General features: G+C 43.4%; 1 protein-coding gene across 1 annotated transcript in view; it reads left to right on the top strand.

Moving 5' to 3' along the window:
- LOC126141558 (uncharacterized) overlaps window positions 1-24,134 on the top strand; it is a 152,776-nt gene that overhangs the window by 23,453 nt on the left and 105,189 nt on the right. The window contains exons 2-4 of the mRNA XM_049915284.1: window positions 1,348-1,509; window positions 9,388-9,672; window positions 11,416-11,484. Coding sequence (XP_049771241.1) covers window positions 1,348-1,509; window positions 9,388-9,672; window positions 11,416-11,484 — 516 coding nt within the window. The remainder of the gene's footprint in view (window positions 1-1,347; window positions 1,510-9,387; window positions 9,673-11,415; window positions 11,485-24,134) is intronic.

The following is a 24,134-nucleotide window of genomic DNA, read 5'->3' as shown; positions in this document are numbered from 1 at the left end:
TCTGTATTGTGTTATTTCGCTGAGTGTCGCAAAAGCAGTTCATCGCGCCTGCAGTTTTCATGTTTACGTACGTATAACACTACGATAGTAATGTTATTTCAAAGGGTTGACGAACGTGGAACGTACATTAAATGTATTCGCGGTTGCGGATATGGACAACCATCAGCTGTAAAATGGAATGACGACAATGAAAATTTGTGCTGAACCGCGACTCGAACCCGCATTTTCCGGTTGTCGCGATCGGTCGCCTTATCGTTTGGCTATCCATGCTCGACTCACGGGCGGACCCAAACTTCCATATGTCGTCAGTCATGCATCTACGGCCTGTACTCGTACATCCATTAAGTATATTCCCGTACAGGTCAGATGTCGTACTTGAAAGTCGCTTGCCCGGCATCGGCAGATAAATACGATTTTGCAGTGTCTTTTTATTCTGATTACGATAATATTCTGATTGCGTAATATGGAACGTTGTTCTCGCTTGCGTTTACTACGAGAGTGGGTATATGTACGTCTATATACACCCACAAAGAGTGACTGTGAATATGTACGAGTGTAGAAGTACGCACTTGAAATTACAAACGGCTGTAATCATCTGATCGCGGTACAAATGACAGGGATTGTTCAAGGGGCGATGAAAAAGTTTCCATTCGAAAGTCATACAGCCTAGAAACGGTATACTAACCAGGTAACTAGGTGAGGCAATCGGCCGAACGGTTCTAGGCGCTTCAGTCTGGAACTGCGCGACCGCTACGGTCGCAGGATCGAATCCTGCCTCGGGCATGAATGTGTGTGATGTCCTTAGGTTAGTTAGGTTTAAGTAGCTCTAAGTTCTAGAGGACTGATAACCTCAGATGTTAAGTCCCATAGTGCTCAGAGCCATTTGAACCATATGAACCACTGAGGCAATCATCGCACCGACGCAATCGGTTGAAGATACTGTTTGGTAAAACCATGTCCCGCTGAATGAAGTAGTCCCTACCTGCCCGCAGGGCATCCTCGTCCATCCTCGTCCTCGTCGACCCTTCAAGGCCTTTTTCAACCGACTAAAGGCGTGATAATTGCAATTGGGGGGGGGGGGGGGAGATCAGGACTGTAGGACGGATCCTAAAGTTTCTCCCACTTAACGTAACTTCTGCATGCAACATTTACGATGTGGAGACGTGTGTTATCGTGAAGCAGCAGCACCCATGCCGTAGTTTTCTTGGAAGTTTCACTTCAATAGAGCCGTATTTTCTCCAGTGTTGCGTAGTACCGTTCCCCAGTGATGGATTACCATCATATTCGGGATTCATTTCTTGTAAGGTATAGTTTTTCATTCCAGGTGCCATTCCAATACTGTTTCAGGCAGAGACGGTACACTTCCCTGTGGTGGCTGGGCCTGCCCCCTACGCACTGAGGCCCTTCGCTGGAGTGTACAATCCCTTCCCGTATGGCTGCTCCATTCTCTGCAACCATCCAGCCGACTTCGAGGCCAAGGATGTGGTCCGCAGGGCGAAGGACACCTGGGTAAGTACAACTGCGCCGTGTCATTCGGCTGCTCCAATAATTTCATGAATAAATTCAACTTCTCCTGCTTTTACCATGGGACGCATTCAGAAAATCAGGATACACTTGTCTTCTGTAGACTATGGAAAACGTCTGAGTGTGTAGATCGAAAAATAAGTTCAAAATCTTGAACTCGATGATGAGGTTCAGAGATGGGTGACTAATATACTGTATCTCGAAAATGAAGAACCCAAGAAAATAGAGTTTCTCGGCGTATACCGCTGATGAATAACTCTGAGGTACTGTATATCCCTTGTACCTGGCGTTTCAGTGAATGCCTTACAGACACAAGAATGTCTTTCGGCTTTGGTGGTGGCTGGAGGACAGTATTAATGTTAGATTTTCTTCGCGACGTACCAGCCACCTCCGAAGACGAAAAATATTTTTAAATCTGCGAAGGGCCCACTAAAACTTCAGGTCCCAGTGATGTATTCTATCGAATAGCATTAACCTGTTGACCGTCTTTTAATAATAAACTTCAACTAGCCCTATAGGCAGGGTCGGTAGAAATAATTGAGTCATGGTATAGACGGACAGAGGAGGAGTGAAGGGGGAGGCTACTACCATGCCTCGACACATGGTGAGTATGATTCTCGTCAAAACGCGGTATTTAAACGCTGTAAACCCCAACGGAGATCCAACACTTGTTCGTCGAATAACTAACGAAGTCACGTTCAAGGAGATCAAAAAATTGTTGTCTTATTTGTTTGTAGAAGGAGTATTCAAAATATAAACAAAACTTTTAGAACCGACATAAAAGTGCAGTACGGACAAATGCGTCCTCGGAGTCTTTCGCGGCGGCATGTTTGAATAAAATCTTCTCGGTTTTCAAGCCGCGTCAATTCGAATAAAATTCTCGAGCTTTCGAAATAGCCACTAAAAGCTCGAGAATTTTATTCGAACTGGCGCAGCTTGAAAACCGAGAAGATTTTATTCAGTACTGACAAATACTACATTTAAGAGACGGTTGCCTTCTGGCAAAAATTAAGACAAATTTAAAACAATTGTTAAATGAAATGGACGCGCTAAACGGCACAGAATTTGGACTGAGGATACGCGAAAAAATGACAAAAGTGTAGAAGAATAGCAGCAAGGATAATAACGACTTGCTATCCAGCAGAACCGAAGACTCAGTAGCAGATGTGGTAATTTCACGCTATCTAAGAGGCAATATTATATTAATTATACTAATAACGAGAAGAAGCAGGACACAAAATAAATTGAAGAAGTATAGATATTGCTTTAGAATTTCTTAGTTATTATTATGAAACTGAGAGAAAAATTAAAAGAAGGTGAACTAATGAAGTAATCTTATTGATTCCACATCACACGAAATGACGCAGACTACATGATTGTAGAAGGCAGATGAGATCAGGAATTTGCTGGGTAAACCAGGACACGTGAAAAGCTGAAGATGGGGAAAGCCTTTATGCGCGAGTAGATGAAAAAGTGAATGATTACGACCAAGGAATTTAGAGCTTAATAGCTTGCAGAAACAACTGAAATTAATAGGAGTATGAAGAAAAAACACGAAATTATGTTAAACAATACCAAGAACTTCCATAAAACTTTTAAACAAAGTCTCCAAACTTACCTCCATCTAACTTGTGCTTCAAAACTGAATATGGAAAAATAGTCCTACACAACCAATAAAACAGTGAAATATTTGCAAGCTATTTCAAAAAGTCTTAAAACGTGAGGAACCAAGATCAAAATCTCTAAAACGAAATCCAGTATGCACTTATACAAACTCAGAACCCCACCCCCCCAGCACGGATGAAATCCATAATATCATTAAAGATTAAGGCTCCCGTGGAAGAGTCAGTAACTACTGAAATGTGGAAAATTGCAGGCGCTGGAACAGTCAAGAAGCTACACGGAGTCTCTCAAAAAGTCTGGGAAACAGAAGCTATAGCAGAAGATCGGAAAACAGAATTAATTCATCCAACCCACAAAAAAGAAGATAAACCTGACTCCAACAACTGCAGAGGAATTCCCTCCTTCCAGTAACTTACAAAATTCTTTCGAAAGCATTACAAAACGGACTAGAACGCCAACAGGATCAGTAATTACGAGAGTACCAACGATGGCTTAGAAAAGGACGAACCCGTGAGGAACAAATTTTAAATCTGAAATTTATAATCAGGTACAGGAGAATGAGAATCAAAAGCACTGATATAACATTTATATACTTCAAAAAATCATATGATTCTATGGACAGAGAAACATCATTCAGCACCTTAAAAGAGTTTGGAGCTGACAGCAAATCAGTGGCAATAATGAAAAACTCACCAAAAAATTCAAAATGCTAAATTAATTTCTTGGGTGAAACGTCCAAGCCGGCCGGTGTTGCCGAGCGGTTCAAGGCAGTACAGTCTGGATACGCGCGACCGCTACGGTCGCAGGTTCGAATCCTGCCTCGGGCATGGATGTGTGTGATGTCCTTAGGTTAGTTAGGTTTAACTAGTTCTAAGTCCTAGGGGACTGATGACCTCAGATGTTAAGTCCCATTGTGCTCTGAGCCATTTGAACCATTTTTGAAACGTCCAAGGCTTTTGAAATCAAAACTGATGTAGGATAAGGATAAGGGCTGTCCCCATTGCTATTCAGTTGTGTACTAGAGAAGGTAATCACGAAGTGGAAGAAAAGAATAGAAGAAGAGAGAATTTAATAACTCACAATCATTGGGAGAAAAGGATATAATCTGAGTACTGATTTTTTGGCATTTGATGTCTTAGCTAAATCTGTGGAAAGCGCAACATTGGAGATAAATCTTTTACAGGAGATAGCTTCAAAAGCAGGCCTAATATTATCTTTTGAAAAAAGCAGAGTATATGGGGCGCCGAAATACATGGAAAGAATAAAAAAAGACTACAAAATTCAAATGTCTGGGTTAAATAAAGCAGCCAAATGCTTTGGACAAAGAAACTAACTTATCAAGGGCAAGGAAAACGGAGGTGGCTTCTCAGTTAATAGGAAACCAGTGTAACAACAAATTTACTCCCATGAATGCAAAACTCCAGCACTACACCAGTGTCATTGGACAAGAATACCTTTATGTTTCGGAGTGCCTTCCGTTACATACAGCCATAATATACAGTAATTAGGTGAAACTGAAAAGAAGGAAAGGAAGATAATCAGGAAAATCTTGGGACCAAAATATGACAATAGATATGGAAATTGTGAAGTAATGAAGAAGTTTATGAAAAAATGTAAGAAATAATAGACTCAATGTGGGAGAGAAGAGTTTTATTATATGGACATCTAAAAAGGCTAGATGATAAAAGGTTAACAAAAAGAATTTTAAACTTTTCTGACAGAAACCCAAAAACATCAGTGACATGGATCGAAGAAGTTAAAGCAGACCTGAGGGAAATGGGCATAAATCAGGAAGAAATAGGAGAACGAGAAAAGTTTAGAGCAAAAGTAAAAAGTTTCAATGGCTTCCAGGAGAAAACGGAGAAAAAGATAGGTGTAATATAAACAGATGAAAGAAGAGCAAAACGTAGGGAAAGAATCAAAAATTACTGGAAAGAAAGGAAAAAAGAAAGAATACATAAGTTATTTCATGTGATCCTTAGTGGGTCGAACCAATAAAAAAACGTTATGGTAAGTAGAAATCACATTACTTCTGTGAAGACGATAGATGAGAATGAAACTAACAACACAGAAAAATTATTACACTGCTGACCATAAAAGATGTATCAGCAGGAAGGATAGAAAATAATGCACTTTTAGTTATTGGGCGTATACTACGTATTGGAAATAATATATGATAAATTTACAGGATACGAAATTTTGGGCCGGCCGCTGTGGCCGAGCGGTTCTAGCCGCTTCAGTGCGGAACCACGCGGCTGCTACGGTCGCAGGTTCGAATCCTGCCACGGGCATGGATGTGTGTGATGTCCTTAGGTTAGTGCGGTTTAAGTAGTTCTAAGTCTAGGGAACTGATGACCTCAGCCGTTAAGTCACATAGTGTTTAGAGCCATTTGAACGAAATTTTGGACGTAGAGCTGCCATCTCTGACAGCCAAAGTGGCTATAACTCGGATAGGCATCGAATCGAACTGAGTCTTGATGACAGATGGGGCTACGTCATTCTGTGCTCCTGGTACTCTGGCACAGACTTCATCAAGTGTAGTGTCCGCCTAGTGGTGACCTGCTGGTCTCTCGGCAACTCGTGATTAGCTTCTATAACAAATCAAAAATTTCTTCGTAACCTCTTATTGAATTATTGGGCCATACTATTTATACACTGAGGTAATAAGTCATGGGATAGCGATATGCATATATGCAGATAGCGGTAGTATGGCGTACAAGGTGTGAAAGAGCAATGGATTGGCGGAGCTGTCATTTGTACTGAGGTGACTCATGTCACAAGATTACTGACATGATTATGGCCGCACGACGGGAATTAACAGACTTTGAAATTGGAGATTTCGGAAATCGTTAGGTAATTTTATATTACGAGATCTACAGTGTGGAGAATGCTCCCGAGAATTCCAAATTTCAGGCATTAGCTTTCATCACAGACAACGCAGTGGCGGAGTGCCTTCACTTAACGATCGAGAGCAATAGCGTTTGCGTAGAGTTCTTAGTCTAAAGCCTAGTTTACAAAACGGATCAAAGCTCTGAGCACTATGGGACTTAACATCCATGGTCATCAGTCCCCAAGAACTTAGAACTATTTAAACCTAACTAACCTAAGGACATCACACAACACCCAGTCATCACGAGGCAGAGAAAATCCCTGACCCCGCCGGGAATCGAACGCAGGAACCTGGGCGTGGGAAGCGGACCCTAGTTTATACGACGACACTAGGTTGCAGGCAACTGCGCTACCGGCCATAGAGTATGCGCGCCTCGCGTTTGCGCACTAGTTGCATGAGTTAGGAGGTTATGTGTATTCGTAGAGTGTATACCAAACTGAAATATGACGTGGGGAACGGAGAATAATGTTTTTTTTTTTTTTTTTTTTTTCTCTAAGCGACGTGTTTGAGAAATCGGGTTATGGCACTTACCGTGTTCTCCTTGTGAGTGAATGAATGGAGCATCGAAGTGCTTAATGATTTTATATACGAACTTCTTACAAGGGAATCGTCCCATTGCACCCCCCTCAGATTTATAGGGCTATTACAAATGATTGAAGCGATTTCATAAATTCACTGTAGCTCCATTCATTGACATATGGACACGACACACTACAGATACGTAGAAAAACTCATAAAGTTTTGTTCGGCTGAAGCCGCACTTCAGGTTTCTGCTGCCAGAGCGCTCGAGAGCGCAGTGAGACAAAATGGCGACAGGAGCCGAGAAAGCGTATGTCGTGCTTGAAATGCACTCACATCAGTCAGTCATAACAATGCAACGACACTTCAGGACGAAGTTCAACAAAGATCCACCAACTGCTAACTCCATTCGGCGATGGTATGCGCAGTTTAAAGCTTCTGGATGCCTCTGTAAGGGGAAATCAACGAGTCGGCCTGTAGTGAGCGAAGAAACGGTTGAACGCGTGCGGGCAAGTTTCACGCGTAGCCCGCGGAAGTCGACGAATAAAGCAAGCAGGGAGCTAAACGTACCACAGCCGACGGTTTGGAAAATCTTACGGAAAAGGCTAAAGCAGAAGCCTTACCGTTTACAATTGCTACAAGCCCTCACACCCGATGACAAAGTCAAACGCTTTGAATTTTCGGCGCGGTTGCAACAGCTCATGGAAGAGGATGCGTTCAGTGCGAAACTTGTTTTCAGTGATGAAGCAACAGTTTTTCTTAATGGTGAAGTGAACAGACACAATGTGCGAATCTGGGCGGTAGAGAATCCTCACGCATTCGTGCAGCAAATTCGCAATTCAACGAAAGTTAACGTGTTTTGTGCAATCTCACGGTTTAAAGTTTACGGCCCCTTTTTCTTCTGCGAAAAAAACGTTACAGGACACGTGTATCTGGACATGCTGGAAAATTGGCTCATGCCACAACTGGAGACCGACGGCGCCAACTTCATCTTTCAACAGGATGGTGCTCCACCGCACTTCCATCATGATGTTCGGCATTTCTTAAACAGGAGATTGGAAAACCGATGGATCGGTCGTGGTGGAGATCATGATCAACAATTCATGTCATGGCCTCCACGCTCTCCCGACTTAATCCCATGCGATTTCTTTCTGTGGGGTTATGTGAAAGATTCAGTGTTTAACCCTCCTCTACCAAGAAACGTGCCAGAACTGCGAGCTCGAATCAACGATGCTTTGGAACTCATTGATGGGGACATGCTGCGCCGTGTGTGGGAGGAACTTGATTATCGGCTTGATGTCTGCCGAATCACTAAAGGGGCACATATCGAACATTTGTGAATGCCTAAAAAAACTTTTTGAGTTTTTGTATATGTGTGCAAAGCATTGTGAAAATATCTCAAATAATAAAGTTATTGTAGAGCTGTGAAATCTCTTCAATCATTTGTAATAACCCTGTAGTTATAAGTTGGCACAGTGGATAGGCCTTGAAAAAATGAACACAGATCAATCGAGAAAACAGGAAGAACTTGTGTGAAACTATGAAAAAAATAAGCAAAATATACAAACTGAGTAGTCCATGAACAAGATAGGCAACATCATGGATAAAGTGAGTGCAGAAGCGCCGTGGTCCCGTGGTTAGCGTGAGCAGCTGCGGAACGGGAGGTCTTCGGTTCAAGTCTTCCCTTGAGTGACTGCCGGCACGGTAGCTCAGCGTGTTCGGACAGAGGGTTTAGCTACCCTCTATAACAAAAAAAACTCAGTGAACGAATCAACGATCAACCTGAACAGGCGTCATCGGACGTCCGGCACGAACAAATTCAACGAGAAATCTAGAACAAAATGAGATTATAAAATAAAAAAAAAGTGAAAAATTTAATTTTTTATTTTCAGACAATTCACTCACACATAATCAACTTCGCTCTCCAAAATTCCAGGACATGTTCAGATTTGCTTGGACATATGCAGGGTTTGACAGTCTACACACGGAAAAATTTGAAAACGTTAAAAACATGTGTTTTGACAGAGCACAGGGAAAACTGTGCGACTGTAAAACGCATTCATTTGTTGCAGTTTATGTGACAAACTATTATGTTTTCATCACTTTTTGGGAGTGATTATCACATCCACAAGAAAACCTAAACCGGGCAAGGTAGAAGAATCTTTTTTCCCATTTGCCAAGTGTACAAGTTAGGTGGGTCGACAACATATTCCTGTCATGTGACGCACATGCCGTCACCAGTGTCGTATAGAATATATCAGACGTGATTTCCTGTGGAGGAATCGGTTGACCTATGAGCTTGCGATCAAATGTTTTGGGTTCCCATTGGAGAGGCACGTCCTTTCGTCTACTAATCGCACGGTTTTACGGTGCGGTCGCAAAACATAGACACTAAACGTATTACGGTGAACAGTGGCGTCAATGAACGAACGGACAGGTCATAACTTTGCGAAAATAAAGAAAGTAAACTTTTCGCTCGAGGGAAGACTTGAACCGAGGACCTCTCATTCCGCCGCTGCTCACGCTAATCACGGGACCACGGCACTCCTGAGCTCACAGTTTCCTCGATGTGGCCTGTCTTGCGCATGGACTACTCGGTTTGTATATTTTGCTTATTTTTTTCATAGTTCCACACAACTTCTTCCTGTTATCTCGATTAATCTGTATTCAGTTTTTCAAGGCCTATCCACTGTGCCAACTTATAACTAAATCTGAGGGGGGTACGACGGGGAGGTTCCCTTGTTAGGGTTTTTTACAGAGATCGACTGACGAAATATTACTTTCAAAGTTACTGAACGTTCCTCTGTTTTCGCTCGGTCGATGTGTGGCAGGCGAGCGAGGGCCGCGCGGCACTGGCGTACGGCGACGGAGAGGCGGCGGTGCCGGAGGAGCTGTTCCGGCGCTACACGGACACCGACTCGCGGCCGCCCACGCCGGCGCCGACGCTGGCGAGCGCGGGGGCGCGCGGCTCGGGCCGGCGCTGCGTCACGCCCGACGCCGCCACCTCGGCCACGGCGTCGGCGTCGGCGGGCTCGGCGGCGGCCCGCGGGCGCTCCCGCTGCGGCGGCGGCCGCACGCTGCTCGTGCTCGACCTGCGCCGGTCGCGCAGCCAGGGCGCGCTGCCGCTGCCGCCGCCCTCGCCGCCCACGCCGCCCCCGCACCTGCCGCCGGCGCCCGGCTCGCTGTCCTCCGCGTCGGCGCCCGCCTCGCGCTGCTCCAAGGCCAGCTCTCGCAAGCGCCGCGGGCCCGCCCCCGCGGCCGCGGGCCGAGGCTCCGCCACGGCGCCGCCCCCTGCCGGCGAGCCGGCGCCGCTCCACAAGGTTGGTGCCGTGCGCCTTCTTTCTCTTATAGTCCGCCCCCGTTAGCTGAGTGCTCGCCAGAACCTCTTGCGCCGCCAGGACACACTTCGACGGGTTGAGTTTCTTAATCTTTGTGTGGCATCAAAATTGGTTCACATCGCGCAAGTTCTCCCTCTGCCAACTGCAATTGGGCGCAACCTTCAGGCGGCTTTTGGCTATTATCTCGTGGGTGGTTCAATGTTTAAAGTCCGTTATGAGACACTTACCCTGCCCTCAGGCCGTCGGGCTTGTCAATGTCCGTATGCGAGCTGCAGCCTCGTACATGAGTACCGTGAGAAAACAGTGGATGTGCCAGGGTACATCTCTAACACGCAGCTTGCTTGAGGTCCTCCTACCTGCTTCCACCTCACCACCGGTGTCTGTCGGCCATATCGTGCCTCATTTGTCCCATATTTCGACCTTTTTCGTCGACTACAGTTACATACATACCAGTCTCCCAGATACCCGCGCACCCAGCACTAAGGATTTTTACAGCCTGTTGCTGCGCTGTGTTCCCCGGAATGTGACGGAGACCAAACATCCCTCCAACCAGTGGCCCATAGTGTGGACTACCGTCCACCAGCCCTTCCTCCCTACGAACGTCCGGGCACTGTGGTATCACATAGTCAACAGGACATTTGCCACGAAGCAGCGCCTGCACAACATTGGCTTGTCAGAATCCCCTCTTTGTCTCTTTTGCCAGCAACTGGACACTGATGAACACCGTCTGACATGCGCCTCGTCGCAAGATGTATGGCGCTTCGTGCAGCAAATCATTGCCTGCTATCTCTGGGTGCCACCAGACACAATCGAACCTCGAACGTTTCTATACCAGGAGGACAGACATTTTCCCGCCGCCAAATGCCATGCTATTACGTGGGTCAAAGGGTGGACGGTCGCTTATCTCTTTCATGAGGGACCTAAATCCCGCCTCGACTTCTGGATCTATTTACGAACAGCCCATACAGCTCTCGAAAACACGCCACGTTACCGAACACTATTTGCTAACTATCTTCGAGCGGTCTTTGTTCGACCTCCACTGCGTTGGGGGTTGCCTGGGTCAGAAGGCACCTACCCCTCCTCCCCCGGCGGTGTCTGAGTTTCAACCGCCTACGATCTATTCTATTTCTGACCTCCGCGGATGGGAGAGCGCGTCGCAGATTGCACGGATTTTATTTCTTTTTGCTTTTCCTTTTTCCTTTCTTTTTCTTTAACCAGAATTTATATTTCTTTACTCTTTCGCCGATGTGATCACATAATTTCATGATATTAGTGAATATTACAAAAACACATGCAAATGAATAAATAACGCCTTCCACTACTGTTGATTTCTGTGTCTCCCATTTCCCTAAGCACCACAGGCTCGGTGGTGGTGAGGAGGACACTGTGGCCAGGCCTCGGGTTTCGACCCCTGCCCACTTTGCCCCCCGAGCCCCCACCGGCCCACTACAAAAAAAGTGGTCAGCGCGGTGGAAATGCCACGCCAAGGGGCCCGGGTTCGATTCCCGGCTGGGGCAGGAGATTTTCTCCGCTCAGGGACTGGGTGTTGTGTTGTCCTCATCATCATTTCATTCCCATCTCCGGCGCGTAAGTCCCTCAATGTGGCTTCGAATGCAATAAGTACTTGCCCTCGGCGGCCGAACTTCCCCGAATGGGGGACTCCCGGCCCACAATGTCGTACGCTCATTTCATTTCTCTCTTATACCTAGCACTCAACACGCTGGTGTGGGCGTCCGGCTCCTACGCTGCTTCAGAGTAAGGTATTTGCCGGTTTTCAGAAAATCGTCTTAAACCATTCATTACGTCATTTTGTGCTGACAGTATGTTTCCTTCCTCATAATTTTCCGTATTTAGAGAAAAAAATAACGGAAATAAAATTCAATTAATTTGAAAGCCCGCTAAAACAATTTGGATCATTTCACGACTGTGACGTCACTGGCTAGCAGGCTAGTCCTACTGTCGTAAAGCTCGTCCCCAGTGATATCTTGTTTCGGAGTTTCCGTTTCGGAAATGAGTTACAACTGATGTGCAGTACCACATTGTACAAATACGTCTATAAAAAAAAAGTCCTGAAAATTGTTTTTGCGTTTTCTAAAAAATGAGATTATGCGTGTTTGCAACTACCTCGTAGTGATGCAACCAAGATAGTGTTCACTATCTAACGTAACAAGCGACAAAGTGTTCAGATTACATGTTTATTACATCGAATTGAGCGTCACAGAAATAAACACGAGTGTTTATTTGTGTGAGGCTTAATTCGATGTAAGTAAACACTCAATCTGAACACTGTCTCTTGTAGCGCGAAAGGTAGCGTGCTGAACGCCTAGTGCAGTCTTCATGAGATCGATTCTCAATTGGAAGAAAGCTTTTTTTTTATTAATACTGCTGTCTTCGCAAGTTAACTTAATTTGTTATAAAGTTATGTAGCAGCTTTGAACTGAAGTGTGTACGCAAATTCCCGTTACGACTTTCTAGGATTTGTACAGGGAAGTGAGTACATATCTTCACATGAATTTAAAGTCACTTAGTCTTGTACAAAAAGGTGTGCATTATTCAGGAACACACATTTTCAATAATTTGCCAGAAGAGCTTAACAACCAATGAAATTCAGTTTAAGAGAAGCCTAAAGAATTTATTTGTGGCCAACTCCTTCTACTCCATTGATGAATTTCTCAGTAGAACCAACTGATGTGTGTGTGTGTGTGTGTGTGTGTGTGTGTGTGTGTGTTGTGTAAGTACAACTAACTTCTGCACCATATCAGTGCAGTAATGTGTTCATTGTAAATAAGTATTGTAGTAGTTCTATTACATGTTTAGTACCTTATAACTAAAAAACACTTTTTTATTTTAAATTCAGTGCATTAGTGTTTGTAAAATGATTCTTTCAGATAGCGTTCATTAAAAAAATGACGATCATTCCACTTCGGACGTATGGAAAGTACATTAGCTTATTTGTTTCAGTAGTAAATATTTGGCATTTATTATTGTTTTTCTGATATGTTCTACATCCTGGAGGACCTCCTCACTATGGATCAGTTGGAATGAAAGTAAATCTTATCTAATCAAAATAGGAACCCCTGTCCAGAAAGGTACCGTTTCCGTTCTACAACGTTCAGTTTAGATGAGTAACCGTCCAACGACTGCAGAGGGAAAGAGAGAAGTTTCAAGAGTTCCTTGTCTTGCTGTGCAATAGGATAGACAGCATGACGTGAACTACCTCAATCGGTCACCTGATGTCACTTAACATCTGTCTTGCTGCGAGACCTGTTCAACGCCTGTGCCTACGAAGTTCACTCAAGTGCTAAAGAAACTGGTAGTGGTATGCGTACTCAGATACAGAGATACGTAAACAGGCAGAATACGGCGCTGCCGTCGGCAACGCCTGTACAGGGTGTATCATAATTAATTACGTAAACGCATAGAGCTGAATGTACACGTTACTAGAAGCGAAAAAGTCTCATCTTCGCTACTTGGAAACTCTTCTAATGAACAGTTGCTCATAACTTTTAACGTATGCATTTTAGAGCAAATATTTACTAGACTTTTTTCTTGTTTTGGTCCATACTACTACTTCCCAAAATGTGGAAAGCAAAGAGCTTGCAGTAGAAGAGATTTGCTTCACAGTATCGAAGATGAAAAATTGTTCGTAGTTCTTGAGGTATGCATTTTCGACCTTATGTTTACTGAGACTTGTTTGCTTCCAATATCGTGTACTTTCAACTGTATGCGTTTACGCATTTAATTATGATACACCCTATACAAGACAACAGTCTGGCGCAGTTGTCAGATCGGTTACTGCTGCTACAATGGTAGGTTATCAAGCTTAAAGTGAGTTTGAACGTGCTATTATAGTCGGCGCACGAGCGATGGGACACAGCACGTGCGAGGTAGCGGGCATTTTCCCGTGCGACCATTTCACAAGTGTACCGTGAATATCAGGAATCCGGTAAATATCAAATCTCTGACATTGCTGCGAAAGGAAAAAGATCCTGCAAGAACGGGACCAATGACTACTGAAGAGAGTCGTTCAAATCGATAGAAGTGCAACTATTCCGGAAATTGCTGCAGATTTCAATGCTGGGCCATCAACAAGTGTCAGCGTGCGAACCATTTAACGAAACACCATCGATAAGGGCTTTCGGAGCCGAAGGCCCATTCGTGTACTCTTGATGATTGCACTACACAAAGCTTTACGCCTCGCCTGGGCTCTTCAACACCGACACTGGACTGCTGATTACTGGAAACATGTTGCCTGGTCGGACGAGTCTCGTTTCAAACTGTATCGAGCGGATGGACGTGTACGGGTATGGAGACAACCGTATGAATCCATGGATCCTGCATGTCAGCAGGGAACTGTTCAAGCTGATGCATGCTCTGTAATGGTGTGGGGCGTGTGCAGTTGGAGTGATATGGGACCCCTGATACGTCCAGATACGACTCTGACAGGGGACATGTACCTAAGCATCCTATCTGATCACATGCATGCAATCATGCGCATTGTGCATTCCGACGGACTTGGGGAATTCCAGCAGGACAATGCGACATCCCACACGTACAGAATTTCAACAGAGTGACTCCAGGAACAATCTTCTGAGTTTAAACACTTCCGCTGGCTACTAAACTCCCTAGACACGAGCATTGCTGAGCATATGTGGGATGCCTTGTAACCTGCTGTTCAGGAGAGATCTCCATCTCCTCGTACTCTTACGGATTCATGGACAGCCCTCCAGGATTCATGGTGTCAGTTCCCTCCAGCACTACCTCAGACATTAGTCGAGTCCATACGATGTCGTGTTGCGGCAGGTGTACCAGTTTCTTTGGCTTCTCAGTGTAGTACAAATATCTCGATACACGGTTTCGAGTACGCTAACGTACTCCTTGCATACGGCGAAAGTCGAGGCAACGCAGGAGCTATTTAGTCGTCTGTATCACGAACGTTTTCCGCAACGAAGCACACCATCGCACAAACTTTCTGCCGCAGTTACGCGGCGGCTCCGAGAAACAGGTACCATCACGGTGAGGAGGCAGGACTATGGCGCTCCACGCTCTTACGCCAGAATTTGAATAACATGTACTGCAACGCGTTGAAGAGAACCCGTCTACGAATACTCGAATAACTGCGCGTGCAATGATTGTTAATCACAATCTCGTCTGGGACTTCCCGCGTGAGCGACAATTGTATCCCTACCACTTGCGGAGGGTAGACGTTGTGGGTCTAGCCTGTTTTCCACAACGCGTTGTATACAGCACGTTGTTCCTACACCGATCTATCGACACCTCTGTTTACAAGTCTAGTTCTGTTCACAAATTAATGTAAGTTCACCATGGACTGCGTTCTGAATTCTCGAAACAACCATGTCTGGGCAAACGAAAACACTCATGCCACGCACGATCAGGGATTTCAGCATCGGTTTGGTATCAACGTGTGGCAGCATTCTGGACGGTCATGTGATTGGGCCATACCTCCTGGTCCTGCATACTTGATCTTCCTACAGGAAATGGAGTTTCGGAATGATGGGGCAGCACCTCACTTCTCACGTTGGTTGAGACTTCTCAACAGACGAAGACGATATGGTGAAAGATGGATCGGCCGAGGTGATCTAACAGCGTGGGTGCCGCAGTCGCCCGATTTAACTCCTATGGACTACTTCTTGTGGTATCGTATGCGAAGTTCAATTTTCAAGACACCTGTAGAGACAAAGGAAGATATTCTGGCACGAGTTTTGGCCGCTGTACAAGAAACGGAAGAGACCGCAGCTGGGATGGAGAGTGTATACCAGAACATGCTTCGTAGGTACTATGTCTGTAACAACGTTGGTGGTCGCCACATCGAGCCGCTGATGTAATGCGTCAGTACTGTTCTGTAAGTACAGTATGCTGGGTTCTTTTTAGTTTTAGAATAATGTAAACAAGTAACGTTTAGGTATTAATACAAACAAATCTGTCTAACTGATAAATGGATGTTTCGCTATTTTTCATTTCGAATTGTTACCTAATAATTGTACTCGTCACGCCTAGTCCAATTTCTCAGGCAGGAGTGGATGAATTAAACATCTGAACTGAAACCTTCGCAGAACGGAAATGGTACATGTGTTCCTATTCAAGAATATTATGTAGTCACTTCCCGCCACAAGTCCTAGAAGTTTGTAACTGGAATTTCCGAAAACCCTTTATATCATATTACATTTCAATATCTATTTTAATGCATGTTTTGTGAATAAAAAACACATCTATAGCTTCGTCCTGCTCCTTGCCTGTGACGTCACCAGAACTTCAGCCAATAACAGTGCGTTTTCTATCACGTGACCAAATCTTGTAGTGATATTTAAGTTTTAATTACCGAAAAAAAGCATATTTTGTGAGAATATTGCTCGAAAATCCTGTTTGAATGTTATAATTACTCATAATAACAGCAATCCGAACCATATTTATAACATTGGAAAATAGCCTGCTCTGTATCTATATAATTATAACGGCACTGTGTCATAACTAATAGCGAAAACTGACACAGGTAAGTACATGACAGCAAAAAATGAAAAATTAGAGTGAATAGTCACTAGTAAAGTTAGATTAAGTAAACGAATAGATGCTAATTCCAGAGGACAGCAACCTAATGTTAACGCATTAAAAAGACAGATGCAGTATTTGGAAAGCAAATCTGTGTCGGGAAGGATATATCTGAGTGGTGAAATGTACTCACCACGCACATGAGAGAAAGTTATACTGAGAATATGATGAGAGGATCTCTGCTGTCTTGTTGCAGTAGTGGAGAGTCAAGGTAAATGAAGGTAATTGAAAAGAACTTATAGATGAACAACATAAATAATTGTAAGAGTACCTACATGTCTTAAAACATGAGTATGGGAAGGAAAAGGCAGATTTGACAGAGCGGTTGGTTGCTGTCCCAAGACAGGAGGTTGGTTGGTTTAGAAAGGAAGGGAAGGGACCAAAGACAGGAGACTGTTAATCAAATACAGAAGTGGGTGTCGTACTAAATGCCATTTCATTGCAGGGTATTTCAAAAAACAGGGAGAAAGCACAGGAGGTTGTTACAAAAGTTGATGAATTAGCTGTTACTACCGTAGCACATCTGACTGTTAGTGTTCACAGACGTTCAGACAGCACAATGCCAATAAGTGTTCGTATTTTGAGGAGAATAGCAAAAAAGCACCAGTAAACACGGGTCGACAAAAAAGCGCGGTTTACCACATGATTCTAATTGTGTGGTTACGAGCCACTACTGACTTTAGTACGAAATAATGCCGCAGTTAAAAGGAATGTATTTGAAACGTAAAGTTTTCGGTATGTCCTCATCTAATTGCGATCAAACTTGACCTACGGCCTGTTCAAGGACGTAGCCAGATTTTGTCAAAGATTGGTAAAGAGGACCTTAGAAAAGCTGAGCTTTATTCTGAAAACAAATTTTATATATATATACACTCTAACATTCTGCATGGTGTCTGTTTGTTCTGAGTCGCGTCTCTCTATCACATTCACGCAACGATGCTCTGAGCGGGTTTTTTGGGGAATTGCCTAGTTTGAACCTGGGACCTGTTGCTGGTTAGGAGACGCCAGACCACACATGACATGTAGAGTTCAGAAGAGTTCAGTGAGACTAGCGATGATATAATCAAATACTTAATGATTTCAGCATCAGCTCCACTGCACTCCCTGTAAAAGAATCTTAATACTAATTAAATTTAGTGGAAGGGGTTCAAGGCTTTCCTATTTTTACTTAGCTGGTAAAATAACGTCGAAAAAGCAGTTAAGTTTACCATTGGAACTTTTATTCTACTCACAAAACATTGTTTATAAATTGCGCTATTGATAAAAGGAAATGTTTTAATACAGGATGATAAAAACAAACTGCATTCAACAAAAATGTGAATGAATATTCCCTGAATGGGTTTCCAAGTTCTACAATGGATCGAAGGATTACCTATGCCATATCACATCTATAATCTAGATTTATGTTAAATTTCATAAAAGAGAAAACTATCAAAATGGTCTACAGTGACCTTCAATTATCTTTAATTACTTATTTAACTTGTCATAAATTACAGTGGCTGATGTGGCTCCTCAATAATTATATAACAGAAAAATCATCGCGTTTCAGATTTTAATTGACGATCGACACTAGTATTACACAAAAAGGGGGTGTAACAGATGAGACTTCTGCAGTTCTGAGTGAAGCTTTATGTGCTGTTATGCGGCATCGCATGCGTTCATTACCTTGTCATTGGTTAGGCAGCGTCAGGGGGCGTCGGGTGGCGCAGCTCCACGCACCTCACTGTCTCAAAAGCAACTCTCTCCTAACTTCTCCTTACTACAATTTACCGAAGTTGGTTTAAGAAAACCTATCTGGCTGTGTTTTCATCTGACCAATCAGGGTCTCAATGTTAACCTTAAGCTCCGCCTACAAAAATTCTGTCTATCTAATGAGAAACGTTATACTTTTCGTGGTGGGGCAACGTTTTTAACATTTGTAACGTAACAGAGACGTGAAAAAGTCTCACGCTAAAATTTGCAGCTGATGTGGCCCTTTTAGTGTTATCATAAGATCTATACTGTTCTTCTGGAGGGCTCTATCTTTTAACATGGGCTGGGGGGTGGTCCTGGCGGTTGGCTGGAAACGTGGGTGTTCGTCCCTTATCGTAGGGCCTTCTAGCTTAACACAGTTCTGGTCTCGGCTTCTGTTCTCATTTCTCCCCTCGGAACTGCGACTGTTTCACGGTGGGAAGATATGACATGCATTTAGGCATTCTTGTGTTAGTCTGTGGTATTCCATTTGCTCACTCATTGATCGTATTTCTTTGGTTAATTTAATGTCAGGATTTATCTGGAGTTATCTGACATACTGCCGGATTTGCTATCATGTCAGGGTTTTCATGGAAGGTGTTGTATTTGCCTGACACCTTACGTATCACCACCCTTCGAACTTAATTTTTGCACTGAAGTTAGGCAATGACTGAATCGTTGTCTAAGTCAGTCAAAAATTATTCCTTTATCTAAATTTTGTTGCCTACTGTTCAGCCACGTTATTCTTGTTCTATGCTAGTTTGTATTACTAATTTATATTTTTATATTCTTCCACATTATTCTCAAAAATATGATTATATTGACAAGAGAAGAATATTTTAATGCTATTATTATTATTAATTTTTAATTATTTTCTTTCTTTATTTAAGTGTGAAGGTTGTTTTTTAAGAAGTTTGTTATCAAAAGTTTGGAGTCTTTCACATCGATTTCTTAGAAATATTTTTTTATAAATGTAGTAATTAAGAAAAATCTATTCCTAGCACATTTTCTAAATATCATGTACAAGTAAAATGTTTTTGTTTCTAGACACTCATTTCAACATTGTTACACTAACAAATAAGAATTATTTCCAAGAATTGCTTTGACAAAGAAATATACATACACAAGTATTGAGATGGTACAAATGTTAAAAAAAAGGGAAAACATCCAACAAGATAATTTTTTATTCTTTGTTTTTATAAGGAGAAAATAAGTAAAATATAGTTATTCTTTAATTTTTATGAGGAGAAAATAAGTGGCATATAGTTTTAGGGTTTATTATGCCTTATTTTTGTTCTTTATATACTGTCCATTTCAGAACTAATGACTTATTTTTATCGATAGTCTATTTTTTACTTAAGTCCATAGTTATTTTGTAGTTTATTAGCTGTCTGGTATGCTTAACTTATTTAGTTTTTCACACATTTCTTTTGCACAATTCCTACATCACATAATTTGATTTCACACATTCACACATTCCTATGAATGTTTAAGCATGAGGTTGCCGAATGTTTTTGCACGAAGGTGATGGACTTGAGTGAGATGGATGTGGGCAAGTATTTGGTGTACAGCTTCGTTCGTCGTTCCTTGTTGACTTTGCAATGGTGTGTTGCTGTTGTGGAGGTCCCATAATGGAATGGCGCTGTGAGTGCAGAATCTCGTGGTTTACTGGCTTTGTATGCATGAAAGTCATCGTTATGTGTCGCTGAAAGTGGTCGTCAGGCAAAGAACTGGACGAGACCACAATATCAGTGCTGTCGAGAGGACTTAACTTTGCTCCAGTACCCAGGACACTACCTAAGCGAGACATTATCAGCAGCATCGAGCAAGCCGTGCGCGGCCTCCCTACGGAGGCAGCTGAGGAAGTTAGGAGAGAAACGTGCAGGGTCCTGGAGAAGGCAAAAATGCCCAAGAACAACATAACGTCTGCTGAAAGGAAGGCTCTTAAGGCCCTACGTGAGGATGAGGACACTGTCGTTCTAGCTGCTGACAAAGGCAATGCCACGGTGATACTGAGGAAAGAAGATTATTGGCAGAAGATAAACTCACTGCTACAAGATACTGCCTACAAGCAACTGGACAAGGACACGACAGCCTCCGTGACTCGCAAGACCATCGCCTTGCTCAATGACTCTGGACTGGAAAAGGACGTCATCAGGAAGCTGTACCCCAGAGCACCGGCACCACCACGGCTATATGGGCTCCCTAAGATCCACAAAGACGGATTTCCATTGCGACCCATAGTGAGCACCATCAACTCACCGACATATGGTTTAGCCAAGTACCTAGCACAACTGCTCAAACCGATCGTGGGTCACTGTGAGCACCATGTCAAGAACTCGGCGGAGTTTGTGAAGGTACTACAAGGCTTTCGCCTGGATAAAGAAGATCTTCTTGTCAGCTTTGACGTCACCTCACTCTTCACACGAGTACCGCTGGAAGACTCCCTAGCGCTGCTCGAAACACGCTTTAGTGAGGACACAATAAAGCTGTTCCGGCATGTGTTAACAAACACCCACTTCAAATGGGGAGGCAAATTTTATGAACAAGTGGATGGTGTAGCCATGGGGTCCCCCTTAGCTCCAGGCATCGCTAATCTTTACATGGAGCACTTTGAAGACATAGCCCAGGACACCGCCCCACTGAAACCTAAAGCCTTCCACAGTTATGTGGATGACACTTTTGTCGTGTGGCCACATGGCAGAGAGAACCTGCAAGACTTCCTGCGACATCTGAACAGCATACACAACAACATACAATTCACTATGGAGGTGGAAGAAAACGGAAGCTTGCCCTTCCTTGACATTCTAATCAAGAAGCACCCTGATGGCACCTTGGGTCACGCTGTGTATAGGAAGAAGACACATACGGATTTATACCTTCATGCACAGAGTTGCCACCACCCGGCACAACGCAACTCAGTGCTTAACACACTTGTGCACAGGGCCAAGTCTATCTGTGATGATGACAGCCTACCTGCAGAGTTACAACACCTAAGGAAGACCTTCCGCAGCAACGGTTATAATGAGACGCAAATCTCGCGCGCCCTACACAAGAGCAGGAAGGTAGACATACCGGAAGAAGAAGATGAGACCAGATGCCTGGCATTTCTACCATACGCAGGACCGCCAACAGCCAAGATTGCCCGCATTCTGGAGAAACACAACATCAAGACAATTTTTCATGCCCCAAGTAAAATTAAAGACATACTTGGCTCAGTCAAAGACCACCTAGGACTGCAGACTCCGGGCGTATACAGTATCGAATGTGAATGTGGTACAAAATACATCGGACAAACGCAGCGCTGCATCACGCAGAGGCGCTCGGAACACATTAGACATGTACGCCTTGGTCAGACAGAAAAATCGGCGGTTGCGGAACATAGCCTTAACGAAGGACACACCTTCCTCTTTGAGGGTACGAAGAAGCTGTGTGACGCTAAAGGATTTTGGGATTCGGTTTTCAAAGAGGCTGTAGAAATTCGGTTGAACAGCAACCTGATCAATCGAGACACTGGTTTCCAACTTAGTACAGCTTGGAATCCCGCAATAACTAAAATTAGAAGAGAACGCTCCGGCACGAAGACGGTAGCGGTCAAAGACGTAGTAGGAACCGGCAGGGACTCGACGCCCGGTCCGCGCCGCGAACCCCCCACCACTGGCGCGGCGGCCGATTCCGCAGGTACCTGATTGGTCGGCGCCCGGGATCAGTCACTGGTCCAGGAGCCTTTATAGGACCGCGCAACACAGCATCTCGACACTTCGCTTGAAGATGATGGGTACGAAACCCTTCGAAACGTTGCAAGAAGACGACGCCTTTACTCGGCTGATCACCCGAGAAGATTTCACGAATGGAATACGCCGAGAAAGTCTCAAATCACATTTGGTCGTTTTTCGTTGTAATACTTCGCAGACGACTAGTTTACAATAGGATAGATGTTTGGGAAGGTATGTCGTCTGTTCTTCACCCATCTTCTTTCTTGGTCTCAATCTTGCAAATCTTCAACTTCTGTTCTTCCTGCTTTTTCTCTGCTTCTTACTTGATTCTTGGTTCTTCTCTGGGCAGGATATGGGAATATTTATTGATAACTAGTCGATTTGAAGTTCTCGTCTTAGTAACAGTTTGATAAATTGTTTGGACATGTCATTTCTACTTTGTGGACGTTTTCTTCAGTTTTGTGCATCAGCGTGCTGTTTAATAGCTGTGGTGTGCCTTTTACACATATTTTTTGCCAGTGGTGACTTGCCCAAGTGGTCTTCTCGTCGGGCCGTTTTTTGCTCGCTCCGCTGAGTCGGGGCGTTCCAGGGCCCTCTTGGCCTTCCGTGTTCTGTCCCAGCAAGGTTCCACCACTCTGTGGTTCCGCTTAGCAGCAAATTTACTGCCCACTTCGGCTACAAGGGCCCTCTGTTGGTCTCGCTGTCCTTTCCCTTCTCTCAACGCTTCTGCCTTGTAGGAATGATGTCTTGCTAATTACGTCCTTTTCTTTCTTGATACTTCTCGCGTTGCAACTTGTGGGTCGTTGCATCTGGTCCTTGCTGGAGTTTTTACAATGGTTCTTACAAAAAGTTTTACTTATATTCATCTAACATATGTCTAGTACCTACATTGTTTTACGCCTTTTTAAAAAGCTTTACAAATTTCGGTGCCCTTTCCACGTTACATTTCTAAGATATTTTGAGTCTTAACTTCTACAAGAATCCTCAAATTCGTTTTGTATTTTTGTGTAGTGTCGTGGTGTATAGCATATTAGCATTTCATGCTGTTAGACTATCTACGCTTTATCCCTTCACCTTCATCTATGCTACTATTGGTGTTATTTTTGTTTTTGTTTTTATCAAAACTACTTTCTTTTTCCCACCTTCCTCTCTCTTCATTCTTCTTTCTCCTGACGATCTTATCTGCAACATAAACTTGAAATGTTGTGCTAATTATTTACCAATAATAAAATTAATCTTTGAACTTTTTGATATGGCTCACATGGTGAAGTCCTAAGGTTTTGCCTGTTTTTGGGTTCATAGTTCCACAGCATTATCATGAGCAATTCGGCTAATTATGACCGGTCCTTTGTATGCAGTGTAAAACTTATGTATTTTGTGTTTCTGTTTGCTGGAGAGATGGTGTGTTTTTACAAATACTTTCTGGCCTACTGTGAATGTTCTTTTAATTGCTGTTCTATCGCCTCTTTTTTTTTCTTTTAATGGCTGCCTTTCTGATGTTGGAGAGTGCTGTTGCTATGACTTGTTTGTGCTGTCTACGTGACACAATAGGAAATCTAACATTTTCTCTGGTTATGTTTGGGGGTTCAATATTTTTAAGTACAGTAACTGGAGGTAGTAGTGTAGTGCTATGTGGCATTTTATTTATTACTTCTTGAAAATCTTTATGGTATATATTCTAAGTGTTGTGTCTTTTGCCTGCATATAATCGGCATAAAGTGCTTGTGTCCTTCATAGATCGTTCTGCTGGATTTACGCTAGGTTTGTACTTAGATATGTAGATGGGTTTTATTTTGTGTTGTTTTAAGGTGTTCTGCCATTGCACTGATTTGTATTGTGGGCCATTATCCGAAATTATTCGTTCCACTCGACCTACTTGTCTCAGAAAATCTTGTCTAAATGCTTTACTTATGGTTAGACCTTTGCCCATTTTAATGGTATCAAGGTAACATATTTAGAAGTAAGTTCCAAAACGACAAATATGAAAATATATCAATTTTTGTGCGTGGGAGGGGCCCCATCAAATCTGTTGCAGCTATTTGTTTTAATTTTTCAGGGATTATTGGAAGTATAGGTGGTTTGGTTTGGAAAGTGACGTGTTTAGCTCTCATACATGTTTTGCATTTGACTAATACTGTTCTAATTCGTCTTTCCATATTAGGAAAATGGCTTCTTTGTTTTATTTTTAAAAAGCATTTCTTTGCTCCAAAGTGGCCATTACCTGAA

Source organism: Schistocerca cancellata, chromosome 1, assembly GCF_023864275.1.
Source record: "Schistocerca cancellata isolate TAMUIC-IGC-003103 chromosome 1, iqSchCanc2.1, whole genome shotgun sequence".
Lineage (NCBI taxonomy): Eukaryota > Metazoa > Arthropoda > Insecta > Orthoptera > Acrididae > Schistocerca > Schistocerca cancellata.
The sequence above is the reverse complement of the archived record's forward strand: the minus strand, read 5'-3'. Positions and strand labels throughout refer to the sequence as shown.